This window comes from Budorcas taxicolor, chromosome 1 (genome assembly GCF_023091745.1).
Source record: "Budorcas taxicolor isolate Tak-1 chromosome 1, Takin1.1, whole genome shotgun sequence".
Classification (NCBI taxonomy): Eukaryota; Metazoa; Chordata; class Mammalia; order Artiodactyla; family Bovidae; genus Budorcas; species Budorcas taxicolor.
The window spans coordinates 208488710-208516039 of NC_068910.1; the positions used below are offsets into that span (position 1 = coordinate 208488710).

A 27330-nucleotide genomic window follows, 5' to 3' on the forward strand; every position below is an offset into this window, starting at 1 on the left:
GACTCCCAGGCCCTCCCTTCCTTGTTGGGGTTGACAGCTGGCGGCAAGAGCCCCTCATTAGTGCTGGCGTAGTTTCCACAATTGTTTTCACTCATTAAACCTGTGAGCGTAAATATCCCATGTTGCAGGATGTTTTCCCTTTTCTCCTTTGTTTGGCTCAAGAAAAGACACAGAAAATATCTGTGGTAAGATCCAAGAGGAAATCAACCCTGAATATTCACTGGAAGGACTGATGCTGAAGCTGAAGCTCCAGTCCTCTGGCCACCTGATTCAAAGAGCTGACTCATTAGAAAAGACCCTGATGCTGGGCAAGATTAAAGCAGGAGGAGACAGCGGGGACAACAGCGGACGAGTTGGTTAGATGGCATCATTGATTCAATGGACATGACTTTGTGCAAGCTCTGGGAGATGGTGAAGGACAGGGAAGCCTGCTGTGCTGTAGTCCACGGGGTCACAAAGAGCGGGACACAACTGAGCGACTGAACAACAGGAACGATGCTGAGTGAAGGAAGGAAGTTTTCAGCTAGGAAGTTTCTATAAATACACGAGGAAGCCCAGGCACAGAGACGTTAAGCAACCATCTCCAGGTCACACAGCCCAAAGTATTGAGAGGGCAACAGGCAGGAAGGCCAGGGGTCTCCAAATGGAGGAAATAGGCTGCAAGTGTCAGACATTTTTATCTCTCTTAAGCGGCAGGAGGAAACAAACTAGTGATATCTTTTTCCCTCTCTATACAAATTTAAAAGGTTTCTCTTAAAATACTGTGTTGCCCTAATGACACCTGGTTTCACCTGAAGTTAACTATTCTCAAACCTTGAGTTAACCAATGCATTTTTCTTATGGAAATATTTGTCTTAAGCTATGTTAATGTTCTATGCATTTACCCCAGACTCTGTCTTCAAGTGGGTTCTGCCTAATGGCTCAGAACCTACTTGACAAACCAGTATGTTATACTCAGACATTGCTCCCCAAATCTATGTAAACGAAACTATTTGCATGGTAATCTGCCCTTCTACAAGATTCAAGTCAATCGTTTTATGGCCTGGGATGAAGCATCTGGTGCCAGGATTATCCCAAAATACATCTTATGGGTGAGGGGCCTGCTGCCATTCTGAGTTTTAAGACATTCCTTTCTTTTATTAACAGACTGCTAGTGACTATGTAACATCCAGCTGAAGACTAGCAGGGGGGTACTCTTTCTGTCTCCTTCTGATGCCTATGTCAGAAGCTTTCTCTATCTCCTTTATACTTTAATAAAACTTTATTACACAAAAGCTCTGAGCAATCAAGCCTCGTCTCTGGCCCCAGATTGAATTCTTCTCCTCCGGAGGCCAAGAATCCCGGGATCTTTCCGTTCGACAACAACCTTTCATCATCAGGACTGGGACTGGACGCCAGCCACCTGTATATAGGATCGAGGCTCTTACCCAGGCCAACTTCAGGGCTACACACAGAAGGAAGCATGTGTCCACGGAAATTTAGCACCAGGCAGCTGTGCTGAAAATTTACAACAGAGGCGGAAAAGAGCAAAATTAACACCACAGAAAATCAACCCTGTGGTTTTCAGCACAAACACTGCTGGTTCCTCCAATCCACCGAGGTAAAGTGCACATGCTTGCTCAGGCGCTCAGTCGTGTCCGACTCTGTGACCCCATGGACTGTAGCCCGCCAAGTTCCTCTGTCCATGGGATTCTCCAGGCAAGAATTCTAGAGTGAGGTGCCACTTCTTTCTCCAACAGAGGTAAAGCATAAATCCCCAAATATGATGAGAGAAAATGTAATAAACAGACCATGTGTTTCGCTGACACCAAACGTGATTGCTCCATTGCTAACAAGGAAGAAGGAAGAGCCAGGATAGAACAGTAAACACAGGACTGAACACGAACCACTCTGAGCTGAGTGCACCAAGGTGCGTGTGCTTGGACTGGAAGGGCCTCATGAATTCAAGAGCTTTGGAGTTTTAGAGCCCACCCTAGTCGTACACTGGCAGTTTTTAAATGAACTGAATGAAGGGCAGCTCCATCTCCAAGCAGGAAGAAACGGCTGACAGTCTGGAAATGAACCCTGACCGGTCGGACACCAAACCTCTCCCACCAAACAGTGAAAGACACAGAGCTTCTAGGGGAACACTGGGGACTAAGGCTGGTTTTTTCTTTTTCAAATTATTACAGCTTTCTCCTGCACTGGCAGGCCAATTCTTTACCAGTACTGCCACCTGGGAAGCCTCTTATATCCTTCTCAAGTAAAGAGAACAGCAGTGTATTTTCACATAAGCAAGAGCTTGGAAAACACTCTACTCATGTTTCCCTCTTAGAGAAACATTTAAAGAAACAAAACAAATGATGGGAGTCCTCTGGAGGTCCACAGGTTAAGGATCCACCTTCCAGTGCATGGGGTGTGGGATCAGTCCTTGGTCAGGGAGCCAAGATCCCACACAACCCTCAGCCAGAAAAATGGAAACACAAAAAAGAAGCAGTGTGGTAACAAATTCAATAACGACTTTAAAATGGTCATTGTTAAAAAAGTCTTAAAAACAAAAACCAGAAAGAAAGAAGACAAACGGCCCAAGTGATGTAACATACAGGAGCACATGGGAAATTAGGCAGGTGTAGGTGGGAAGAATTGATGCTTTTGAACTGTGGTGTTGGAGAAGACTCTTGAGAGTCCCTTGGACTGCAAGGAGATCCAACCAGTCCATTCTAAAGGAGATCAGTCCTAGGTGTTCTTTGGAAGGACTGATGCTAAAGCTGAAATTCCAATACTTTGGCCACCTCATGCGAAGAGTTGACTCATTGGAAAAGACTCTGATGCTGGGAGGGATTGGGGGCAGGAGCAGAAGGGGACGACAGAGAATGAGATGGCTGGATGGCATCACCAACTCAATGGACGTTAGTTTGAGTGAACTCCGGCAGCTGGTAATGGACAGGGAGGCCTGGCATGCTGTGATTCATGGGGTCCCAAAGAGTCGGACATGACTGAGTGATTGAACTGAACTGAACTGAGGTGAGAAGAAAAGGAAGAAAAGTCTAAATAGCCAGAGTTTAGACTTTAGGGTTCTGTTGGTACACACAGTGTCTGATCCTTTCCAGGCAGTGACCCTGGTGAGGTGCTGATACTTCATTAATATCAGGTGTATTGAAACACTACGCTTCTGGGTTGTTGTTGTTGTTCAGTCGCTAAGTCCAATTCTTTGTGACCCTATGGACTGCAGGATGCCAGGTTCCTCTGTCCTCCACTGTCTCCTAGAGTTTGCTCAAATTCATACCCACTGAGTCGATGATGCTATCTAAGCATCTCACCCTCTGCCGCTCTCAACTCCTTTTACCGTCAATCCTTCCCAACATGAGGGTCTTTTCTAATGAGTCAGCTCTTCGCATCAGGTGGCCAAAGTACTGGAGCTTCAGCTTTAGCATCAGTCCTCCCAATGAATATTCAGGCTTGATCTCCTTGCTGTCCAAGGGACTCCCAAGAGTCTTCTCCAACACCACAATTCAAAAGCATCAATTCTTCAGCACTCAGCTTTCTTCACAGTCCCCAACTCTCACATCTATACATGACCACTGGAAAAACTACAGCTTTGACTAGACAGGCCTTTGTTGGTGAAGTAATGTCTCTGCTTCTTAATATGCTGTCTAGGTTGATCATAGCTTTTCTTCTAAGGATCAAGCATCTTTTAATTTCATGGCTGCAGTCAATATCTGCAGTGATTTTTTAGCCCCCCAAAATAAAGGTCTGTCATTGTTTCCATTGTTCCCCATCTATTTCCCATTGAATGATGAGACTAGATGCCATGATCTTAGTATTTTGAATGTTGAGTTTCATCAGCTTTTTCACTCTCCCCTTTCACCCTCATCAAGAGGCTCTTTAGTTTCTCTTCACTTTCTGCCATTAAGGGTGGTATCATCTGCATAACTGAGCTTGTTGATATTTCTCCTAGCCATCTTGATTCCAGCTTGTACTTCATCCCGCCTGGCATTTTGCATGATGTATTCTGTATATAAGCTAAATAAGCAGAGTGAAAATATACAGCCTTGATACTCCTTTCCCAGTTTGGAACCAGTCCACTGTTATATATCCAGGTCTAATTGTTGCTTCTTGATCCACATTCAGGGTTCTCAGGAGACAGGTAAGGTGGTCTGGTATTCCCATCTCTTTAAACATTTTGCATATATTGGGTTAATAAAATGTAATTAAATAAACTCTACCTGTCTTTTTTCACTTTTAAATGTGGCTATTATAAGAGTAGGCCTTCCGGTGGCTCAGCAGTAAAGGATTCGGCTGCCAGCAGGAACTGCAACAGACACAGATTTGATCCCTGGGTCAGGAAGAGCCCGCGGAGGAGGGCATAGAAAGCCACTCTTGTACTCCTGCCTGGAGAAGCTCATGGACAGAAGAGTCGGGCAGCTTACAGTCCATAAGGTCACAAAGAATCAGACATGCTTGAAGCAACTCAGCACAATGCATGCATATTATAATAGGTACAATTACATTTGAGGCCCCCAGTCAAGGCCCTTCACACTGCCCTGCAGGTGTCTGCCTACCCAGCCCTGTCCTGACAGGGCCAGGGTATGTCCCTCTTCCCCGTATTTCCCAAGAGGGATAGCTGCCTTAGTACTTGCATTCCTGAGGGCATCACCCAGTGAGCATCTGCCATTTCCAAATAGCCCATCCCCTTTGGCTGTTGGTCCCTGTGATGGATAGTTTCAAGTGTCAACTGACCAGACCACCATACCCAGTTGTCTGGGTAAACATGTCTGGATGTCATGACACAGTGGCTTCTTAGGTGAGATCAATACTGAAATCAGTGGACTCTGAGTAAGAGATTGCCCTACAAAATGTGAGTGGGCCAAACCCAAGCAGTGGAAGAACTTGAGAACAGACTGAAGTCTCCCAAGGAGAAAGAGATTCTACTAGCAGGCCATCTGTAGCTGCAACACCAACTCTTCCTGGAAGCTCACCCTGCAGATTTGGGTCTTGCCCTTTTCCAAACTGTGTGAGCCAGCTCCTCAACATCAATCTCTGCATATGTACACAAGTCTTATTGGTCCTTTCTCTGGAGAATCCTGACTCATACAGGCTCCCAACATCACTGCATGTGGCTCTCACCATCCAGACTTCTACACACAGAGGGAGGCACTCACACTCATGTCCAGGGCACTAGAGAATGGCTGGCACCAGCATGTCGGAAGCTGTTTCTGGAGTAAGCTTTACGTATTCAAGGCAGATGTTTACTAAACGGGGTCTCCTTTGTCCCTAGTGAGGCCCCATGTTCCCAGTGTGCAAGCCCGGGGCCTGAACATGTGCCCCACTGTGACCCCATCACTCACTTCATGCAGGGGTCTACAGGTGAGCAGGATACTCTGGACTGAAGGCTGCACTGGAACTAAGGTAACAGAATACCCAGGCAAAGAGTAGCTGGGCGTGGTTAGTCGTGCCTGATGATGTTACTGTCCTGGATACAACTCAAGGCCAGGTTTCTAACACACCCCAGACCACTCTCCACAACAAAGGTCTTTCCCAGGGTTTGAAAAGATATGCACTCAAGGCACAAAGAGGGCATGACAATGACTTTATTTGTTAGCAGGCAGACCCCTCACCTAGGTCAGGACAAAATCCATGACCAACAAGGATGGAGAGCAGGATGCTGGCTGACACTCAGGGCCTGGAAGGAACCAGGAGCCATCCCAGGCTGCTCACAGGAAATTCTGGGGCAGAAGGAGACCCCAGACTGGGTTCAAGGCTACAGAAATTTCAGGTGAAAGCCAGCGTTGGCCCTGGAAAGACTTGGAAATGTGTCAGGTCAGCAACTGGGCTCTGGGGCCGAGGTTCGGACGCAGCAAGCAGGGCGGGAGCACGCGGGCCGGCAGAGCAGGGACACGCAGGAGGCCTGGCGGCAGCAGCTGGGCTGGCAGGAGGAGGTGGGCACGCAGCATGCGGGGCGGCACACAGGACGGCAGAGGAGGGACACGGAGGAGGAAGGTCTGCAACTGACCGAGGAGCAGGGGTTGGGCTGGCAGCACAAGGAGGCTGAGCAGGGGGAGGACTCACAGCAGACGGGCCTGCAGCAGAGGGGTGTGCAACAGACGGGCCTGCAGCAGACGGGCCTGCAGGAGACGGGCCTGCAGTAGATGGGCCTGCAGTAGATGGGCCTGCAGCAGACAAGCCCGCAGCAGACAGGTGTGCAGCAGACGGGCCTGCAGCAGACAGTCCTGCAGCAGTCTTGCTGGCAGGGGGACGAGGTGCAGCAGAAGGGCTGGCAGCTAGACTGCTGGCAGCACAAGGCCGGGCAGGAGCTGCTGCAGGCTGGCTGGCAGCAGGGGTGGGACTCACAGCTCACTGGGGCACAGAGGAGGGTCAGGCGGGGGGCTGGGGTGCAGCAGCTGGGGGCACAGCAGGGGGGCTCGCAGCAGCTCTCTGGACAGTCGTCCACCTGCCAGGAGGAGCCGGTGTAGGAGTCACAGGACCCAGGCAGGCAGACCCGGCTGCTGTAGCTCAGGTCACTGGAGCAGACAGACAGGGCGGAGGAAGCCATGGTGGAGGCGGTGGGGCTGGAGGAGGGTGAGGTGTGAGTGTGAGTGAGTGAGTGTGTGTGTGTGTGAGCGCTGCTCAGGGCTGTGGGCCTTTTATACCCCGTCCAGGTGTGTGCAGGGCCAGCTGAAGGCTCCCTGAGGCTTCCCTTTCCTTGTTGGTGTTTTGAGCCCCTATTTCTTCTTGTTTATTTACACAAGAGTTTGCTGCTTGTAAAATGCATGTCCTGGTTGGGGACTGGATCACCCCTGAGCTGTGTGAGGTTCTCTCAGCAAACACAGGATTAATCTAGGGTCCCAAAGCCCCACCGTGCGTGCCTGCCAGCTCCCCCTCCCACCTGTCTCTATCGCTCTCAGGTGAGTGGCTGTGAACCCCAGTCTCCGTGACGTGGCATCGCAGAGCTCACAGTTGGGACAGTGCTGTCCCCTGCTGTTGGACATCCCTCTCAAGCAGCAGGGCTGAACAGTGGAGAGACCAGCCCAAGGGAGAAGGGGTGAGTGAGAAGAAACAAGGCATGTCTCAAGCACAGAGCAGGAAGGAGGGAAGGTCCCTCCCCGTCAGACGGGGTCTCCAGGGTTAGAACGTGCACAACAAAGGGAGAAGCAGAACATTTTCCAGAGAGAAGGGAGGGAAACCTGGGCTTCAGGTCCGGAACTCTGACCAAACTAGGACAAGATGAACGGGAAACGGTGCGTATCTGACACACTGGTGAAATGTCTGACGCCAAATACGCGGAAACAGCCTAAAAGCTTCCAGAGAGTTTGGCATCCGACTTTGCTCAGCCTATCAACATACCTGAAAACAGTGCAACCAAATCTTGAAAGTCTGAGGAAAGTGGATTATCAGGCAGATGGAGATTAGAGCACTTTGGATAAGACAGCTATTCTGGAAAGGAGTTCCTCGTACATTACGTACAAAAACTACCTCACGAGTAGACGGTCCAGAAAAAGAGCGAGCCCAAAGGCAGGCACATATGAAAAACAATAAGAAAGAACAACAAGTCAGCAAAAAGCAGACGGAGGGAGAGGAGGTCCACCGGCTTGGCCCTGTAGAATAAGCGCCTGCTGGCTGCCCAGCCCCTCTGGCCTTCGACCCCCTCTTTGCCTTGCGTAGTTCTCTGAGTTTTCACAAACGCAGACACACCCCCACCAGACCATACAGGCCCCCACACTCCTCTCCACTGGAGTCAGCTCCTCTCTCGGCCCAAAGCCCCAGGCAAGTGCTGATTCAAGATCCCTGCAGTTGTGGCTTTTCCAGGAGGTCACATACATAGAATTGTATACCGGGTGGCCTTTGGGGTCTGGCTCCTTTCGCTTGGAAAATGCAGTGGCCATGGTGCCATGTGCATCCGGGCTCATCCCCTTTCCTGCTGTGCGGTGTCCGGGGTGAGAGGCCTCCCCCATTTGTTCACTGCACAGCTGGGAGACACTTTCATGACTTCCTGTCTTTGGTGATTATGAACAAACCTGCTGTCTACGTTCTTTGTGTACAGGTTTCTTTGTGATCGTGTTTTCATTCCTCTAGGATAAACACCCAGGCGCGGCAGAGCTGGATCGGATGGGAACTGTAGGTTTGGCTTGATAGGAACCTGCTAAGCTCTTTCCCCAAGTGGCTGTGCCATTCTGCGTTCCCACCAGCAATGCGTGAACGTTCTCGTGGCTGCATACCCTTGGCCAACAGTCGATATTGTGAGGGTTTTAATTTTGGCCGTTCTAATAGGCGTGAGGGCTTCCCAGATGGCTTGGTGGTTAAGAGTCCACCTGGCAATGCAGGAGCTGTGAGTTTGATCTCCTGAGTGGGAAAATCCTCTGAAGAGGGAAATAGCAACCCAGTCCAGTATTCTTCCCTGGAAATCCCATGGACAGGGGAGACTGGCAGGCTACAGTCCTTGGGGTCACAAACCGTTAAACTCAAGTTAGTGACTAAACAGGGCTTCCCTCATTGCTCAGTTGGTAAAGAATCCACTTGCAATGCAGGAGATCCTGGTTCAATTCCTGGGTCGGGAAGATCTGCTGGAGAAGGAATAGGCTACCCATCCCAGTGTTCTTGGACTTCCCTTATGGCTCAGCTGGTAAAGAATCTGCCTGCAATGTGGGAGACCTGGGTTTGATCCCTGGGTTGGGAAGATCTCCTGGAGAAGGGAAAGGCTACCCACTCCAGTATTCTGGCCTGGAGAATTAAGAGTCAGACACAACTGAGCAACTTTCACTCCACTTCATTCACTTAGTAACCTAACAACAATAGGTATGCAGTAGTACCTTAGTATTGGAGAAGGCACTGGTGACCCACTCCAGTACTCTTGCCTGGAAAATCCCATAGATGGAGGAGCTTGGTAGGCTGCAGTCCATGCGGTTGCTAAGAGTCAGACACGACAGAGCAACTTTACTTTCACTTTTCACTTTCATGCATTGGAGAAGGAAATGGCAACCCACTCCAGTGTTCTTGCCTGGAGAATCCCAGGGATAGAGGAGCCTGGTGGGCTGCCATCTATGGGTCGCTCTGAGTCGGACGCGACTGACGCGACTTAGCAGCAGCTGCACTACCTTAGCATAATTCAAACTTGCATTTCCCCAAAGACCAGTGATACGGTGAGGTTCTCTAATGTACCTATTTGCCAAACTTTTCCACAGTGGCTGTGTCATTTATGATATTATTTTATGTATCAAAGCTCCAGTTTCTCCACATCCCTGCCAACACTGGCCTGTTAATTGTTTTTCATTCTAGCCTTTCTCATAGGTATGAAGGGGACTTTGTTGAGGTTTTAATTTGCACTTTCCTAATGAGTAATCATGTGGAGCATCATTTTATATGCTTATTTGCCATTCCTGCATCTTCTTTGGTATTTCTTCAAATCTTTTCTTTGTTAGTTTGTTAGTTTTTCTTGATGTTGGATTTTGAGTGTTTTTATATATTTTGGATACAAGGACTTTAGTCAGATGTGTGATTTGCAAATATTTTCTCCTGTCTATGGCTTGTGTTTTCATTCTTTAAGAGTGTCTTTTGATGAACAAAATAGTTTAATACTGATAAAGTCCAGGGTATTCTTTATTTTCGTTTAGCAATTGTGCTTTGGGTATTGAATATAAGAACTCTGCCTAACCACAAGGTCACAAAGATTTTCTTCTATGTTTTCCTCTGAAAGTTTAAAACTTTCACATTTTATATTTAGGTCTCTGATAAACTTTGATTAAAGTTTTACATTAAGTAAAAGTTGAGGTACGGGTCAAGGCTTACTTTTTGTTTTGCATATAGACATCCATTGTTCCAAACTGCCTTTGCACTTTTATGAAAAATCAACTGATTTCACTTGTGTGGGCCTGTTTCCTTTTCTGTGTCATTCATCTGGGCCTGTACCTTCGCTAGCATTGGATTGTTTTGATTATTATAGCTTTATGGAAAACACTGAAGTCAGATAGGGTGAAACCTCCAACTTTCTTCCCCATTCAAATTTTGTGGCTCCTTGAGCTCCTTTGCCTTTCAAATAATTTTAGGGTCAACTTATTGATACCAACAAAGAAACTCCATTTGTTATTGGAATTACTTTGAATCTATAGATCAATTTGGAGGTGATGTGCTGTGTTTAGTCGCTTAGTCGTGTCCAACTCTTTGTGACCCTGTGCACTGTTGCCTGCCAGTCTCCTCTGTCCATGGGGATTCTCCAGGCAAGAATCCTAGAGTGGGTTGCCAAGCCCTCCTCCAGGGGATCTTTCCAAGCCAGGGATCGAACCCATGTTTTCTGCATTGCAGCCAGATTCTCTAACATCTCAGCCACCAGGGAAGCCCAAGAGGACTGGAGTGGGTAGTCTATCTCTTTTCCAGGGGATCTTCCCAACCCAGGAATCAAAGCAGGGTATCCTGCATTTCAGGCAGATCCTTTACCAGCTGAACTACCAGGGAGGCCCCAGTTTGGAGCAACTGACATCATAATAACATTCAAACATGCAGACATAGTCTAGTTCTACACTTATCTGTGTCTTCTTTTCCTTTCATCAGTGTTTTTATAGATGTCATTATGTACATATTCTGTAAAACTTAAACCTGTTTTCATTTTTTATTCTAATATAATTTTAAACAAAAACCTTAATTCAATTTTATTGCTATTATATAGAAATATAAGTAGTTTCTAAAATTCCGTGTTTATTTATTATTATTATTATTTTTGGTTGTGCTGGGTCTTCTTTCCTGTCTGAGTGCTTTTTCGGTTGCAGTACTTGGGCTTTCTCATTGCGGTGGCTTCTCTTGTTGTGGAGTCTGGGCTGTTGGTGTACAGGCTTCTGTGGTTGCAGCAGGGAGGCTCAGTAGGTGTAGCTTGCAGGTCCTAGAGTGTGTACATGCATGCACGCTCAGTTGCTAGTCGTGTCTGACTCTTTGTGACCCCCATGGACTGTGGCCCAACAGGCTGCACTGTCCATAGGATTTTCCAGGCAAGGATCCTGGAGTGGGTTGCCATTTCCTCCTCCAGGGGATTTTCCCCACCCAGGGATCGAACCTGCAGCGCCTTGTCTTCTGTGCTGGTAGGTGGATTCTCTACGACTAAGCCGCCTGGGAGGCCCCCTAGGCATGTGGGCCTCAGTAACGGCGGCATGCAGGCTGCAGTCGCAGTGCACTGGCTTTTGCTGCTCTGCAGCCTGTGGAATCTTCCCCAGTCGGGGGTCGAATCCATGTCCCCTGCATCGGCAGGTGGATTCTTATCGACCTAGCTCCCAGGGAAGTCCAAGAAATAGAATGAACTTTTATTACTCCAGGCTTGCATCCTTCAACTTGCTAAACCCTCATGTATTTCTACGAGTCTTTTTGTAGATTATTAAGGGTTTCAATGTGGACAATCACACCCTCTGGGAGTAGAGATGATTTTATTTCTTCGGTATGCACCCTTGTATTTGTTATTTCATTGCACAAGAGGTGATCTTAAGTAAGATGTTGAATGAATGTAGAGAGAGGACACCTGTGTCTGGCTCCTGCTCTTAGAGGAAAAGCATTCAGTCTTTTACAACAATCCTCATCAAAATAATAGCAAACTGAATTCAGCAGCAAATTAAAACAATTATACACCACGACCAAGGGGGATCTCCTGCCAGAATGCAAGGGTGGAAGGAGTGATATGAAAATCAATGACTATAACACACCACATTAATGGAATGGAGGGGGAAATACATAATCATCTCAATTGATGCAGAAAAAGCACTTGACAAAATTCAACACCTTTTATGATAAAAACACTCAACAAACTGAAAGCAGAAGGAAACTGCCTCAACATAATAAAAAAAATACGCATCTGAAAGACCCACAGCAAACATCACACTCAACGCTGAAAGACTGAGAGCTTTTCTTTTAAGATCAGGAGCAAGGCAGGGTTGCCCACTTTTGCCACTGCTATTCATCAGCCCGGAAGTTCTAGGAGAGCAGCTGGACAAAAGGAAAATAAAAGGCATTTAAGTTGAAAAAGAAGAAGTAAAATCATCTCTGTTCATAGATGTTGTATATACATAATCCTCATATGTACAAAATCCTAAAAATTCCATAGCTACACACAAAACCATTACAACTAATAAGTGAATTCAGCAAAACAGCAGGATACAAAGTCAATATATTAAAAAATTAGTTGCATTTCTATACACTAATAATAAATAACCCTAAAAGGAAATTACAAAAATGATTCCATTTAGAATATCATCAAAAAAGTAAAATACTTAGGAATTAATCAAGGAGGTCAAAAACTTATCCAATGAAAAGTATGAATCATTGTTGAAAGAAATGAAAGAAGACATAAGGAAATGGAAAGACACCCCATTATTATGGATTGGAAGCTTCAATATTGTTAAGATGTCATTACTATCCAAAGCAAACTATATATTTAATACAATTGCTATCAACATCTTGATGATTTTCCACAGAAATAACAAAACTCATTCTAAAATTCATATGGAATCTTAAGAGACCTTTAATAACCGAAAAAAAAAAATCCTGAAAAAGAACAAAGCCAGAGGAATCATACTTCCTGATTTCAAAGTTCACTACAAAGCGACAGTAATCAAATAGAGTGGTACTGGCACAGAATCAGACATAGAGATCAATGGAAGAGAATACAGGATCCAAAATAAACCCTCACACATTAGGTCAAACTATTTTTGACAAGGTCATTAAGTCCATTCATGGGAGAAAAGACAGTCTTTTCAACAAATGGTTCTAGCAAAATTGGATATTCACATGCATAACAATGAAGTTAGATTCATACCTAACATCATACACAAAATTAATGCAAAGAGGATCCTCAATCCAAATGTAAGACCTGTAACTATAAAACTCTTTGAAGGAAAAATAGGACAAAACTTCACAACCTTGAATTTGGTAGTCATTTCCTGGATATGACACCAATGACACAGTCAGCATCAGAAAATATAAAAACTGGACTTCACGGAAATTTTGAATATTTTTCCATGAAAATGTAGTATCAACAGAGAACAAAAGTAACCCAAGAAATGTGAGGAAACATTTGAAAATCATATAGCTGATAAGAGATTAATATCCAGAATGTATAGAGAACTCCCGAAACTCAAAAACAACAACTAAAAACCTAACTCAAAAATGAGCAAAGGCCACGAATAGACATTTTTCCAAAGAAGGTATACAAATGGCCCATAAGCAATGAAAATATACTCAATACAACTAACATTAGAGAAATGCAAATAAAAACTACAGTGAGGTACCACCTTGCACCTCTTAGTATAATGACCATTTATTTAAAAAAACACCATAATATTGGTGAGACTGTGAAGAAACTGGAACACTTGTACACTGTTGGTGGGAACATGAACCGGTACAGCTATGTGGAAATCAGTATGATGGTTCCTCAACAAATTAAAAGTAGAATTACTGTCTGATCCAGTATTTCTACTGGGTCTATGCTGAAAAGAATTGAAAGTAGAATCTTAAAGAGATATTTGTAAAACCACATTCATAGACGCATTTTTCACAATAGCTGAAAAGAGGAAGCCATTCAGGTGTTCACTGAGGGATGAAAAGATAAGCAAGATGAGATATACACATAGGATGGAGTATTATTCACCCTTTAACAGGAAGTAAATCTGGCACTATTATGGATGAACCATGAGGACATTACGGTAAGATAAATAAGCCAGTCACAAAAAGACACATACTTGGTGATTTCACTTACACGAAGTACTTTAGAGACAAAAAGTAGAATGATGCTTTCAGGGGCTGTGAGAAAGGAAAGAAGTATGGAGATTCTTGTTTCATGTGCATAGAGTGTGTTTTACAAGATAAAGAGTTCCGAGTACGGATAGTGGTGATGGTTACACAAGGTTATGAATGTACTTAATACCAAAATGATTAAGGTTGTCAGCTTTGTGTTATGAATATTTTACCTGAATAACAAAAATAGAAAAAGGCTATCAGGCATGAAGGCACATGAAGGAAACGTAAGTGCACATTACTAAGTGAAAGAAGCCCATCTGAAAAGTTTCCACTCCTGATGCTTCCAGGGATACGACGTTCTGGAAAAGACACAACCATGGAGTCGGGAAAAAGATCAGTGGTTGCCAGGGGTTAGCAGGGAAGAAGAGATGAACAGATGGAGCACAGAGGATTTTTAGAGCAGGGAAACTATTCCGTAATGGTCCACAGGTGTTATAATCCATTTATCAAAACACATAGAACTTAGCAACAGCAAGAGTGACCTCTAATGTAGACTATGGACTTTGGGTGATATTAACATGTCAGGGTAGGTTTATCCATTATGACGAATGTAGCCCATTTGAAACAAATGAATCAAACCACAAGATACTGATGGTGGGGTAGGTAGGCTGTGCCTGTGTGAGGGTGGGGATATAGAGGAGATCTGTACTTCCCACTCAGTTTTGCTGTGAACCTAAAACGGCCCTAAAAAACAGGATATGTTAAGCTGATACAGGACAGTTGAGGAGATCTGCTCTTTTTTAGTGTATTTTGGTAATTTATGTCTTCAAGGAATGAGTCCATATCACCTTAATTGCTTATTGCATTTCCCTTTTAATATCTGTGGGGTCTGTGCTAATTTCTCCTCTTCCATTCCTACTATTTTCTCTCAGAGTTGAGGCAACATCCTTGGGAAGAGCAAACCCATGTCCTGAGACTTATGAATATTTCCAACCGGCAGTGGGGGCAGGTCCTTTTAAGGCTCTTTCATCTCTGCAAATCAGTCCAACTAACTTTATGGGTTTTGCCAGGCTCAGCCTCACACGTGTTTGCTTATCATTTCTCAGGGGACACTTAAGGGAGACCCTCCGTGGACAGGGGAGTTCCTCAGAAAAGCTCTCTTCTCTCTGGCATCCTGACCCCAGACTAGCTGCCCCACACTGCCCCCAATTCCCAGACCAGCTCTATACTGAGGGATCCATGGCACTCCACCTGGGTTTCTGGCCTGGGTCCTGGAATCATTCTCGAGGGGGTGGGCGGGGCAGCTGTGAGACCCACTCTGTTTCTTTCCCTCCCAGGTGGCCCTGTGCTGTCCTCTTCAAGTCCAGCATCTCAACCTCCCACCACATTTCTGCTAAAAGTGCAGACCCACTGGCAGACCAAAAGGGGTGACCCCAGCCACATACAGGTTGTGTTACATGGGGTCCTTAGGCCAACCACATGGAGCGGACTCAAGGGGCCAGTTGGTCCCTATGTTTCAAGTGGACAGGAACAGTCCAGGGAGCCTGAGAAACCCCTAGACCATGACAGGTCTGCAGGGAACCAGCCCCAGGCCAGGGCCTGAGCAGGCACTGACTTCCTAGAGAAGCAGTAGCCCCACCTGGCGACCCTGCCCAGAGGGGTCAGGCCCATGCCCTTTGGGGCCTCAGTCACTTACTGCCGGGGATCCCCCGGTGACTCAAATGGTAAAGAACCTGCCTGCAGTGTAGGAGATCCCGGTTCAAACCCTGAGTCAGGAAGATCCCCTGGAAAAGGGAAGAGCAACCCACCCCAGTATTCTAGCCTGGAGAATTCCATGGACAGAAGAACCTGGTGGGCTACAGTCTATGGGGTCTCACTCATGACTGAGTGAGTCACACACTCGCTTACCGACAGAAATGCTCTCGGCTGGAGGAGACTAGTGTCAGGTCAAACTCGTGTGTTTCCTTGCACCCCTGCACCCAGCCCACTAGGGAATCACATGAAGGGAGCAGATCAGGTGATGATGTGAGTTTATTTATCCCAGTGCCTGATGGGGCACTTACAGGTTGGAAGTTGAGGCCAAGTGACCCAGGCAGAGGATCTGGACGGGTAGGAGGGCAGGTGACCCAGAGACAGCTGGAGACGGCCCCTGGAGGCAGAAGCCCCAAGGAGCCATGAGGTCGGGGTTCCTGGGACAGGAGTGAGAGGTCAGGACAGTGGAGACATCAGGGACCCCGTCCTGAGTGAGGGCAACCACCCAGCCCAGGTCAGGACAGAGGACCAAGTCTCAGGTGGAACCTGAGCTCGGCTGGCTCTGGGATGACATGCCAGGTCAGCAGCAGGGCTCCGGGGCCGAGGTTGGGATGCAGCAAGCAGGGCGGAAGCATACGGGCCTGCAGAGCAGGGACACGGAGGAGGCTGGGCGGCAGCAGCTGGGCTGGCAGGAGGAGATGGGCACGCAGCAGGCGGGGCGGCACACGGGGCGGCAGAGGAGGGACACAGAGGAAGAGGGTCTGCAGCAGGACGAGGGGGCTGAGCAGGGGGAGGCCTCACAGCACACGGGCCTGCAGCAAACAGGTGTGCAGCAGACGGGCCTGCAGCAAACAGGCCTGCAGCAGACAGGCCTGCAGCAGACGGGCTCACAGCAGACGGGTCTGCAGCAGACAGGCCTGCAGCAGACGGGCTCACAGCAGGCCTGCTGGCAGGGGGAGGAGGTGCAGCAGGAGGGCTGGCAGCTGGACTGCTGGCAACATGAGGAGGTTGAGCAGGGGGAGGCCTCACAGCAGACAGGACTGCAGCAGACAGGTGTGCAGCAGACGGGCCTGCAGCAGACGGGCTCACAGCAGGCCTGCTGGCAGGGGGAGGAGGTGCAGCAGGAGGGCTGGCAGCTAGACTGCTGGCAGCACAAGGCCGGGCAGGAGCTGCTGCAGGCTGCCTGGCAGCAGGGGCTGGACTCACAGCTCACTGGGGCACAGAGGAGGGTCAGGCGGGGGGCCAGGGCGCAGCAGCTGGGGCCACAGCATGGGGGCTCGCAGCAGCTCTCTGGACAGGCATAGCTCAGGTCGCTGGAGCAGATGGACAGGGTGGAGGCTGCCATGGTGGAGGGGGTGGGACTGGAGGAGGGTTTGAGTGTGTGTGAGTGTATGAGCTGTGTGTGTGAGGTGCTTGGGGATGTAGGGCTTTTATACCTGGCCCCTGGCTTGTGTTGTCCTCACAGGAGACTCCCAGGCCCTCTCTTCCTTGTTGGGGTTGACAGCTGGCGGCAAGAGCCCCTCATTAGTGCTGGCGTAGTTTCCACAATTGTTTTCACTCATTAAACCCTTGAGCGTAAATATCCCATGTTGCAGGATGTTTTCCCATTTCTGCTTTGCTTGGCTCCAGAAAAGATATAGAAAATATCTAGGTAAGATCCTAAATGAAATGAACCCTGAATATTCATTGGAAGGACTGATGCTGCAGCTGAAGCTCCAATCCTTTGGCCACCTGATTCAAAGAGCTGACTCACTAGAAAAGACCCTGGTGCTGTGCAAGATTAAAGCAGGAAGAGAAGTGGACACAAAGGACGAGTTGGTTAGATAGTAACATTGACTCAATGGACAAGAGGTTGTGCAAGCTCTGGGAGATGGTGAAGGACAGGAAGCCTGCTGTGCTGTAGTCCACGGGGTCCTGAAGAGTGGGACACGACTGAGCAACTGAACAACAGGAACAGAGCTGGGTGAGGTTTAGAGGTGATCGTGTCTAAATTGGTGAATTTAGATGTCGCAGCTCTCCCCTGTTTGAGGTACAGTACTTCAATATTATTTTGACTTTCACGCATTTTTAAACTTAGGTGTCAAGTGACATGTGCACGTCTGTAAAATGCAACTGGTCCAGGGGATGTGACCGTGGAACCAGCTGAGGGTCATGTTCAGCAGGGGCTGGTGGAAGGTCCTAGAACTCCCGCCTCAGCAGCTGCTCTGCCAGCAGGAAGCATGGCGAGAGAGACATCCAGTCCCCTGCAGCCCAGCGAGTGTGCCTGAGAGGAGCATTAACAGAGCGTGGGCGTACGTGGAGTCTGTTAGGCGATCTCTACAGGGAGCAGCGCTCACAGGTGTCTGAGTCAGGGCCCACGTTCATCAACCTTTCACCCAGACCCAACTGCTCACAGCACACCCTGTGCACCCCACACTTTTCAGCCAAGCTAACAGCCCCTAGGCCAGCTTTGCCTTCCTCAAGGGGGATGCCCTGAAAGACTCAGAGAGAGGGAGGGTCTCCTCCTGGAGAGCCCACCTGTGAGCAGCGCAGACTCGAGGACCTGAGGAAACACCCAAAAGTAAAGCTCAGGCAAGAGCTGGTTTTCCTTGTGGATTCAAGCAGATGTGGTCCCAGGGAGCCTGGAACAGAAAGTCAGCAAGGGTGGACTCTGGGGAAGATGGTGACGTCTGGGCAGCAGTCATCACGGAGGCCCTGACCATGGCTGTGGGGTCAGATGACACTGTCTGAGCACCTGTTCTAGGCCAGGTGGTGATCTGAACGCTCTACACCTGCCAAGGCACTTGATTTCACATCCACTCAGCAAGAAGGTTACGTAATTGGTGAGGAAGCCCAGGCACAGAGAAGTTAAGCAACCATGTCCAATCACACAGCCCACAGTATCAGGACTGGGACTGGAAGCCGCCATCTGTATATAGGATCGAGGCTCTTACCCAGGCCTTCCCCCAGGCCAACTTCAGGGCTACAAGCAGAAGGAAGCACATGTCCAAGGAAGTTTACCACCAGGCAGCTGTGCTGAAAATTTACAACAGAGGTGGGAAACAGCAAAATTGACACCATGGAAAATCAACCCTGTGGTTTTCAGCACAAACACTGCTGGTTCCTCCAATCCACAGAGGGAAAGTGTGCATGCTTGCCCAGGGGCTCCGTTGTGTCTAACTCTGTGACCCCATGGACTGTAGTCTGCCAGGTTCCTCTGTCCATGGGATTCTCCAGGCAAGAATACTGGAGGGAGGTGCCGCTTCTTACTCCAACAGAGTGTAGTGAAAGTTGCTCAGTCATGTCTGACTTTTTGCGACCCCATAGATTATACAGTTCAAGGAACTCTCTAGGCCAGAATACTGGAATGGGTAGCCTTTCCCTTCTCCAGGGGATCGTCCCAACCCCGGAATGGAACCTAGGTCTCCCACATTGCAGGCAGATTCTTCACCAGCTGAGCCACAGGGGAAGCCCAACAGAGGTAAAGCATAAATCCATCTCCAGGCTGGAAGAAACGGCCAACAGTATGGTCTGGAAATGAACTATTACCAGGTGGACCCTGGACCTCTCCCACCAAATAGGGAAAGACATAGAGCTTCTAGGGGAACGCTGGGGACTAAAGCTGATTTTTCCTATTTTCAAATTATTACATGTTTCTCCTGCATTGGCAGGCCAAGTCTTTACCAGCAGTGCCACCTGGGAAGCCCGTTGTATCTTTCTCAAGTAAAGAGAACAGCAGTGTATTTTCACATAAGCAAGAGCTTGGAAAACACTCCACTCATGTTTCCCTCTTGGAGAAACATTTAAAGAAACAAGACAAATGATGGGAGTCCCCTGGAGGTCCCGTGGTTAAGGATCCACCTTCCAGTGCATGGGGTGTGGGTTCAGTGCCTGGTCAGGGAGCCAGGATCCCACACAGCCCTCAGCCAGAAAAACCGAAACACAAAAAAGAAGCAGTGTGGTAACAAATTCAATAAAGACTTCATGGAGACTTTCTAACACCATACACAAAAATAAACTCAAAATGGATCAAAGAAACTATAAAACTCCTCGAGGAGAACATAGGCAAAACACTCTCCGATATAAATCACAGCAGGATCCTCTAAGACCCACCTCCCAGAATACTGGAAATAAAAGCAAAAATAAACAAATGGGATCTAATTAAAATTAAAAGCTTCTGCACACTAAGGAAACTATAAGCAAGGTGAAAAGACATCCTTCGGAATGGGAGAAAATAATAGCAAATGAAGCAACTGACAAACAACTAATCTCAAAAATATACAAGCAACTCCTGCAGCTCAATTCCAGAAAAATAAACGACCCAATCAAAAAATAAGCCAAAGAACTAAATAGACATTTCTCCAAAGAAGACATACAGATGGCTAAAAAACACATGAAAAGATGCTCAACATCACTCATTATCAGAGAAATGCAAATCAAGACCACAATGAGGTACCACTTTACACCAGTCAGAATGGCTGTGATCCAAAAGTCTACAGCAAATAAATGCTGAAGAGGGTGTGGAGAAAAGGGAACCCTCTTACACTGTTGGTGGGAATGCAAACTAGTAAAGCCACTATGGAGAAGTGTGGCGATTCCTTAAAAAACTGCAAATAGACCTGCCTTATGACCCGGCAATCCCACTGCTGGGCATACACACCGAGGAAACCAGAATTGAAAGAGACACGTGTACCCCAGTGTTCATCGGAGCACTGTTCATAATAGCCAGAACATGGCAGCAACCTAGATGCCCATCAGCAGACGAATGGATAAGAAAGCTGTGCCACCAAACACATATACACAATGGAGTATTACTCAGGCATTAAAAAGAATACATTTGAATCAGTTCTAATGAGGTGGATGCAACTGGAGCCGATTATACAGAGTGAAGTAAGCCAGAAAGAAAAACACCAATACAGTATACTAATGCATATATATGGAATTTAGAAAGATGGTAATGATAACCCTGTATGCGAGACAGCAAAAGATACACAGATGTATAGAACAGACTTTTGGACTCTGTGGGAGAGGGAGAGGGTGGGATGATTTGGGAGAATGGCATTGAAACATGTATACTATCATGTAAGAAATGAATCACCAGTCTAGGTTCGATACAGGATACAGGATGCTTGGGGCTGGTGCACTGGGATGACCCAGAGAGATGATATGGGGAGGGGTGTGGGAGGGGCGTTCAGGATTGGGAACTCATGTACACCCCTGGTGGATTCATGTCAATGTATGGCAAAACCAATACAGCATTGTAAAGTAAAAAAATAAAGAAAGAAAAATAAAAGAAAGAAAGAAAGACTTTCAAACAGGTCCAGGTTAAAAAAACCTGAAGAGCAAAAACCAGAAAGAAAGAAGACAAACGGCCAAGTGAGGAAACATACAGGAGCACATGGGGAATTGGGCAGGTGTAGGTGAGAAGGACAGGAAGAAAAGTCTAAACAGCCAGAGCGATGGGTTCTGTTGGCACACACAAAGTCTGGTCCTTCCCAGGCAGTGACCCTGGTGAGGTGCTGATACTTCATTAATATCAGATGGTTTGAAATGCTAAGCTTTTGGATTGTTGCTGATCAGTCATTAAGTTAAGTCCAATTCTTTGCAACCCTGTGGACTGCAGCACGCCAGGCTGCTCTGTCCTCCACTATCTTGAAGTAAAAAGAGTTTGCTCAAATTCATACCCACTGAGTCGATGATGCTATCTAAGCATCTCACCCTCGGCTGCTCGCTTCTCCTTTTGCCATCAGTCTTTCCCAACATTAGAGTCTTGTCTAATGAGTCAGTTCTTCACATCAGGTGGCCAAAGTATTGGCGCTTCAGCTTTAGCATCAGTCCTTCCAATGAATATTCAGGCTTGATCTCCTCGCTGTCCAAGGGATTCTCAAGAGTCTTCTCCAACACCACAGTTCAAAAGCATCAATTCTTTGGTGCTCAGCTTTCTTCACAGTCCAACTCTCACAGACACACATGACTACTGGAAGAACTACAGCTTTGACTAGACAGACCTTTGTTGGCGAAGTAATGCCTCTGCTTCTTAATATGCTGTCTAGGTCGGTCATAGCTTTTCTTTTAAAGAGCAAGCATCTTTTCATTTCATGGCTGTAGTCATGAAATCACAGCCATCTGCAGTGATGTTGGAGCCCCCCCAGAAATAAAGTCTGTCACTGTTTCCATTGTTTCCCCATCTATTTGCCATGAAATGATGGGACCAGATGCCATGATCTTAGTTTTTTGAATGTTGAGTTTCATCAGCTTTTTCACTCTCCTCTTTCACCCTCATCAAGAGGCTCTTTAGTTTCTCTTCTCTTTCTGCGATAAGGGTGGTATCATCCGCATAACTGAGCTTGTTGATATTTCTCCTAACCATCTCGATTCCAGCTTGTACTTCATCCTGCCTGGCATTTCATATGATGTACCCTGCATATAAGCTAAATAAGTAGGGTGACAATGTACAGCCTTCATACTCCTTTCCCAATTTGCAACCAGTCCACTGTTATATATCGAGTAATAATCATTGCCTCTTGACCCATATACAGGTTTCTCAGGAGACAGGTAAGGTGGTCTGGTATTCCCATCTCTTTTAACATTTTGCATATGCTAGGTTTAATAAAATGTAATTAAACAAACTCTACCTGTCTCTTTCCACTTTTAAATGTTGCTTATATAACAGTTGGGCTTCCCCTGTGGCTCAACAGTAAAGAATTCGCCTGCCAGCACGAACTGCAACAGACACAAATTTGATCCCTGGGTCAGGAAGAGCCCGTGGAGGAGGGCATAGAAAGCCACTCTTGTACTCCTGCCTGGAGAAGCTCATGGACAGAAGAGTCAGGCAGGTGACAGTCCATAAGGTCATAAAGAATCAGACACGCTTGAAGCATCTCAGCACACAAGCATGCATATTATAATAGGTACAATTACATCTGAGGCCCCCAGTCAAGGCCCTTCACACTGCCCCGCAGGTGTCTGCCTACCCAGCACTGTCCCAAAGGGCCAGCATATGTTCCTCCTCCCCGTATTTCCCCAGAGGGATAGCTGCCTTAGTAATTGAATTCCTGAGAGCACCTCCCATTTCCAAATAGCCCATCCCCCTTGGCTGTCGGTCCCTGTGATGGATAGTTTCAAGTGTCAACTGACCAGGCCATGGTGCCCAGTTGTCTGGGTAAACATGTCTGGATGTCATGACACAGTGGCTTCTTAGGTGAGATCAATAGTGAAATCAGTGGACTCTGAGTAAAACAGACTGCCCTACAAAATGCGGGTGGGCCACATCCAAGCAGCTGGAGACCTTGAGACCAGACTGAGGTCCCCAAGGAGAAAGAGATTCTACCAGCAGGCCATCTGTAGCTGCAACACCAACTCTTCCTGGAAGCTCACTCTGCAGATTTGGATCTTGCCCGCCTCCAAAGGGTGTGAGCCAGCTTCTCAACATCAATCTCTGCATATGTGCACATGCCTTATTGGTCCTTTCTCTGGAGAACCCTGACTCACACAGGCTCCCAACATCACTGCATGTGGCTCTCACCATCCAGACCTTCACACACAGAGGGAAGAACTCACACTCATGTCCAGGGCACTAGAGTCGGCTGGCACCAGCCTGTCTGAAGCTGTTTCTGGGATAAGCTTTATGTATTCAAGGCAAATGTTTACTAAACCGGGGCGGGGGGGGGGGGGTCTCCTTTGTCCCTAGGGAACCTCCATGTTCCCAGTGTGCAAGCCCGGGGCCTGAACCTGTGCCCAATTCCCACCCCATCACTCACTTCATGCAGGGGTCTACAGGTGAGCAGGATACTCTGGACTGCAGGCTGCCGTGGAACTATGGCCTCAGGACACCCTGGCAGAGAGTAGCTGGGTGCTGTTAGCCGTGCCTGGTGATGCTACTGTCCTGGATACAACTCAAGGCCAGGTTTCTAACACACCCCAGACCACTCTCCACAACAAAGGTCTTTCCCAGGGTTTGAAAAGATATGCACTCAAGGCACAAAGAGGGCATGACAATGACTTTATTTGTTAGCAGGCAGACCCCTCACCTAGGTCAGGACAAAATCCATGACCAACAAGGATGGAGAGCAGGATGCTGGCTGACACTCAGGGCCTGGAAGGAACCAGGAGCCATCCCAGGCTGCTCACAGGAAATTCTGGGGCAGAAGGAGACCCCAGACTGGGTTCAAGGCTACAGAAATTTCAGGTGAAAGCCAGCGTTGGCCCTGGAAGGAGTTGGAAATGTGCCAGGTCAGCAACTGGGCTCTGGGGCTGAGGTTCGGACGCAGCAAGCAGGGTGGGAGCACGCGGGCCGGCAGAGCAGGGACACGCAGGAGGCCTGGCGGCAGCAGCTGAGCTGGCAGGAGGAGGTGGACACACAGCATGCGGGGCGGCACACAGGACGGCAGAGGAGGGACACGGAGGAGGAGGGTCTGCAACTGACCGAGGAGCAGGGGTTGGGCTGGCAGCACAAGGAGGCTGAGCAGGGGGAGGACTCACAGCAGACGGGCCTGCAGCAGAGGGGTGTGCAACAGACGGGCCTGCAGTAGATGGGCCTGCAGCAGACGGGTGTGCAGCAGACAGGTGTGCAGCAGGCCTGCTGGCAGGGGTACGAGGTGCAGCAGGAGGGCTGGCAGCTAGACTGCTGGCAGCACAAGGCCGGGCAGGAGCTGCTGCAGGCTGGCTGGCAGCAGGGGCTCGATTCACAGCTCACTGGGGCGCAGAGGAGGGTCAGGCGGGGGGCTGGGGTGCAGCAGCTGGGGGCACAGCAGGGGGGCTCGCAGCAGCTCTCTGGACCGTCGTCCACCTGCCAGGAGTAGCCGGTGTAGGAGTCACAGGACCCAGGCAGGCAGACCCGGCTGCTGTAGCTCAGGTCACTGGAGCAGACAGACAGGGCGGAGGAAGCCATGGTGGAGGCGGTGGGGCTGGAGGAGGGTGAGGTGTGAGTGTGAGTGAGTGAGTGTGTGTGTGTGTGAGTGCTGCTCAGGGCTGTGGGCCTTTTATACCCCGTTCAGGTGTGTGCAGGGCCAGCTGAAGGCTCCCTGAGGCTTCCCTTTCCTTGTTGGTGTTTTGAACCCCTATTTCTTCTTGTTTATTTACACAAGAGTTTGCTGCTTGTAAAATGCATGTCCTGGTTGAGGGCTGGATCACGCCTGAGCTGTGTGAGGTTCTCTCAGCAAACACAGGATTAATCTAGTGTCCCAAAGCCCCACCGTGCGTGCCTGCCAGCTCCCCCTCCCACCTGTCTCTATCGCTCTCAGGTGAGTGGCTGTGAACCCCAGTCTCCGTGACGTGGCATCACAGAGCTCACAGTTGGGACAGTGCTGTCCCCTGCTGTTGGACATCCCTCTCAAGCAGCAGGGCTGAACAGTGGAGAGACCAGCCCAAGGGAGAAGGGGTGAGTGAGAAGAAGCAAGGCATGTCTCAAGCACAGAGCAGGAAGGAGGGAAGGTCCCTCCCCGTCAGACGGGGTCTCCAGGGTCAGAACGTGCACAACAAAGGGAGAGGCAGAGCGTTCTCTGGAGAGAAGGAAGGAAACCTGGGCTTCAGGTCCGGACTCTGACCAAACTAGGACAAGATGAACGGGAAACGGTGCATATCTGACACACTGGTGAAATGTCTGACGCCAAATACGCGGAAACAGCCTAAAAGCTTCCAGAGAGTTTGGCATCCGACTTTCCTCGCCAGTCAACATACCTGAAGACAGTGCAACCAAATCTTGAAAGTCTGAGGAAAGTGGATTATCAGGCAGATGGAGATTAGAGCACTTCGGATAAGACAGCTATTCTGAAAAGAAGTCACTCGTACATTATGTACAAAAACCTCCTTGAGAGTACACGGTCCAGAAAAAGGGCGAGTGCAAAGGCTGGCACATATAAAAAACAAGAATAAAGAACAACAAAGTCAGCAAAAAGCAGACGGAGGGAGAGGAAGTCCAACGGCTTGGCCCTGTAGAATAAGCGCCTGCTGGCTGCCCAGCCCCTCTGGCCTTCGACCCATTCTTTGCCATGTGCAGTTCTCTGAGTTTTCACAAACGCAGACACACCCCCACCAGACCATACAGGCCCCCACACTCCTGTCCACTGGAGTCAGCTCCTCCCTCGGCCCAAAGCCCCAGGCAGGTGCTGATTCAAGATCCCTGCAGCTGTGGCTTATCCAGAAGGTCACATACATGGAATCGTACACTGGGTGGCCTTTGGGGTCTGGCTTCTTTCGCTTGGAAAATGCAGTGGCCGTGGTGCCCTGTGCATCCGGGCTCATCCCCTTTCCTGCTGTGCGGTGTCCGGGGTGAGGGGCCTCCCCCATTTGTTCACTGCACAGCTGGGAGACACTTTCATGACTTCCTGTCTTTGGTGATTATGAACAAACCTGCTGTCTACGTTCTTTGTGTACAGGTTTCTTTGTGATCGTGTTCTCATTCCTCTAGGATAAACACCCAGGTGTGGCATAGCTGGATCGGATGGGAACTGTAGGTTTGGCTTGATAGGAACCTGCTAAGCTCTTTCCCCAAGTGGCTGTGCCATTCTGCGTTCCCACCAGCAATGCGTGAACATTCTCGTGGCTGCATATCCTTGGCCAACAGTCGATATTGTGAGGGTTTTAATTTTGGCCGTTCTAATAGGCGTGAGGGCTTCCCAGATGGCTCAGTGGTTAAGAGTCCACCTGCCAATGCAGGAGCTGTGAGTTCGATCTCCTGAGTGGGAAAATCCTCTGAAGAGGGAAATAGCAACCCACTCCAGTATTCTTCCCTGGAAATCCCATGGATAGGGGAGACTGGCAGGCTACAGTCCTTGGGGTCACAAACCGTTAAACTCAACTTAGTGACTAAACAGGGCTTCCCTCATAGCTCAGTTGGAAAAGAATCCACTTGCAATGCAGGAGATCCTGGTTCAATTCCTGGGTCGGGAAGATCTGCTGGAGAAGGGATAGGCTACCCATTCCAGTGTTCATGGACTTCCCTTGTGGCTAAGCTGGTAAAGAATCTGCCTGCAATGTGGGAGACCTGGGTTCGATCCCTGGGTTGGGAAGATCTCCTGGAGAAGGGAAAGGCTACCCACTCCAGTATTCTGGCCTGGAGAATTAAGAGTCAGACACAACTGAGCAACTTTCACTCCACTTCATTTCACTTAGTGACTAAAGAAGTAGTAGTACCTTAGTATCGGAGAAGGCACTGGCGACCCACTGCAGTACTTCTGCCTGGAAAATCCCATGGACGGAGGAGCCTGGTAGGCTGCAGTCCATGCGGTCGCTAAGAGTCAGACACGACAGAGCAACTTTACTTTCACTTTTCACTTTCATGCACTGGAGAAGGAAATGGCAACCCACTCCAGTGTTCTTGCCTGGAGAATCCCAGGGATAGAGGAGCCTGGTGGGCTGCCATCTATGGGGTCGCACTGAGTCAGATGCGACTGACGCGTCTTAGCAGCAGCTGCACTACCTTAGCATAATTCAAACTTGCATTTCCCCAAAGACCAGTGATATGGTAAGGTTCTCTAATGTACTTATTTGCCAAACTTATCCACAGTGTCTGTGTCATTTATGATTTTATTTTATGTATCAAAGCTCCAGTTTCTCCACATCCTTGCCAACACTGGCATGGTAATTGTTTTTCATTCTAGCCTTTCTCATAGGTATGAAGGGGACTTTGTTGCGGTTTTAATTTACACTTCCCTAATGGTATGGTTTTTCCTGTGGTCATGTATGGATGTGAGAGTTGGACTGTGAAGAAGGCTGAGCGCCGAAGAATTGATGCTATTGATCTGTGGTGTTGGAGAAGACTCTTGAGGATCCCTTGGACTGCAAGGAGATCCAACCAGTCCATTCTGAAGGAGATCAGCCCTGGGATTTCTTTGGAAGGACTGATGCTTAAGCGGAAACTCCAGTAACTGGCCACCTGATGCGAAGAGTTGACTCACTGGAAAAGACTCTGATGCT

The 27330-nt window shown here is 48.3% G+C and overlaps 4 protein-coding genes across 4 annotated transcripts in view; all 4 read right to left on the minus strand.

Moving 5' to 3' along the window:
• Positions 1-27330, minus strand: part of TSPEAR (thrombospondin type laminin G domain and EAR repeats) — a 108940-nt gene that overhangs the window by 27679 nt on the left and 53931 nt on the right. The gene's annotated exons all lie outside the window — the stretch shown is intronic.
• LOC128069599 (keratin-associated protein 10-8-like) lies at positions 5801-6532 on the minus strand. Its single transcript, XM_052662756.1, has 3 exons — positions 6479-6532; positions 6165-6430; positions 5801-6104 (listed from the first exon to the last, which is right to left on the minus strand). The coding sequence occupies exons 1-3, from the start codon at positions 6530-6532 to the stop codon at positions 5801-5803; spliced, it is 624 nt and encodes a 207-aa protein (XP_052518716.1).
• On the minus strand, positions 16016-16780 carry LOC128069386 (keratin-associated protein 10-8-like). The gene is made up of 2 exons (XM_052662627.1): positions 16506-16780; positions 16016-16307 (listed from the first exon to the last, which is right to left on the minus strand). Exons 1-2 carry the CDS (start codon positions 16778-16780, stop codon positions 16016-16018), a joined length of 567 nt encoding a protein of 188 aa, XP_052518587.1.
• LOC128069927 (keratin-associated protein 10-3-like) lies at positions 23648-24304 on the minus strand. Its single transcript, XM_052663222.1, has 2 exons — positions 24251-24304; positions 23648-24202 (listed from the first exon to the last, which is right to left on the minus strand). The coding sequence occupies exons 1-2, from the start codon at positions 24302-24304 to the stop codon at positions 23648-23650; spliced, it is 609 nt and encodes a 202-aa protein (XP_052519182.1).

Bases quoted from the DNA above. Each gene is read 5' to 3' on its own strand.
- LOC128069927 (XM_052663222.1), bottom strand. From the start codon at position 24,304: ATGGCTTCCTCCGCCCTGTCTGTCTGCTCCAGTGACCTGAGCTACAGC. The intron at 24,203-24,250 runs GTCTGCCTGCCT...TACTCCTGGCAG, and splicing joins ACCTGAGCTACAGCAGCCGG to GTGGACGACGGTCCAGAGAG.
- LOC128069599 (XM_052662756.1), bottom strand. From the start codon at position 6,532: ATGGCTTCCTCCGCCCTGTCTGTCTGCTCCAGTGACCTGAGCTACAGC. The intron at 6,431-6,478 runs GTCTGCCTGCCT...TCCTCCTGGCAG, and splicing joins ACCTGAGCTACAGCAGCCGG to GTGGACGACTGTCCAGAGAG. The intron at 6,105-6,164 runs GCTTGTCTGCTG...CGTCTCCTGCAG, and splicing joins TGCACACCTGTCTGCTGCGG to GCCCGTCTGCTGCAGGCCCG.
- LOC128069386 (XM_052662627.1), bottom strand. From the start codon at position 16,780: ATGGCAGCCTCCACCCTGTCCATCTGCTCCAGCGACCTGAGCTATGCC. The intron at 16,308-16,505 runs GCCCGTCTGCTG...CGTCTGCTGCAG, and splicing joins TGTGAGCCCGTCTGCTGCAG to GCCTGTCTGCTGCAGGCCTG.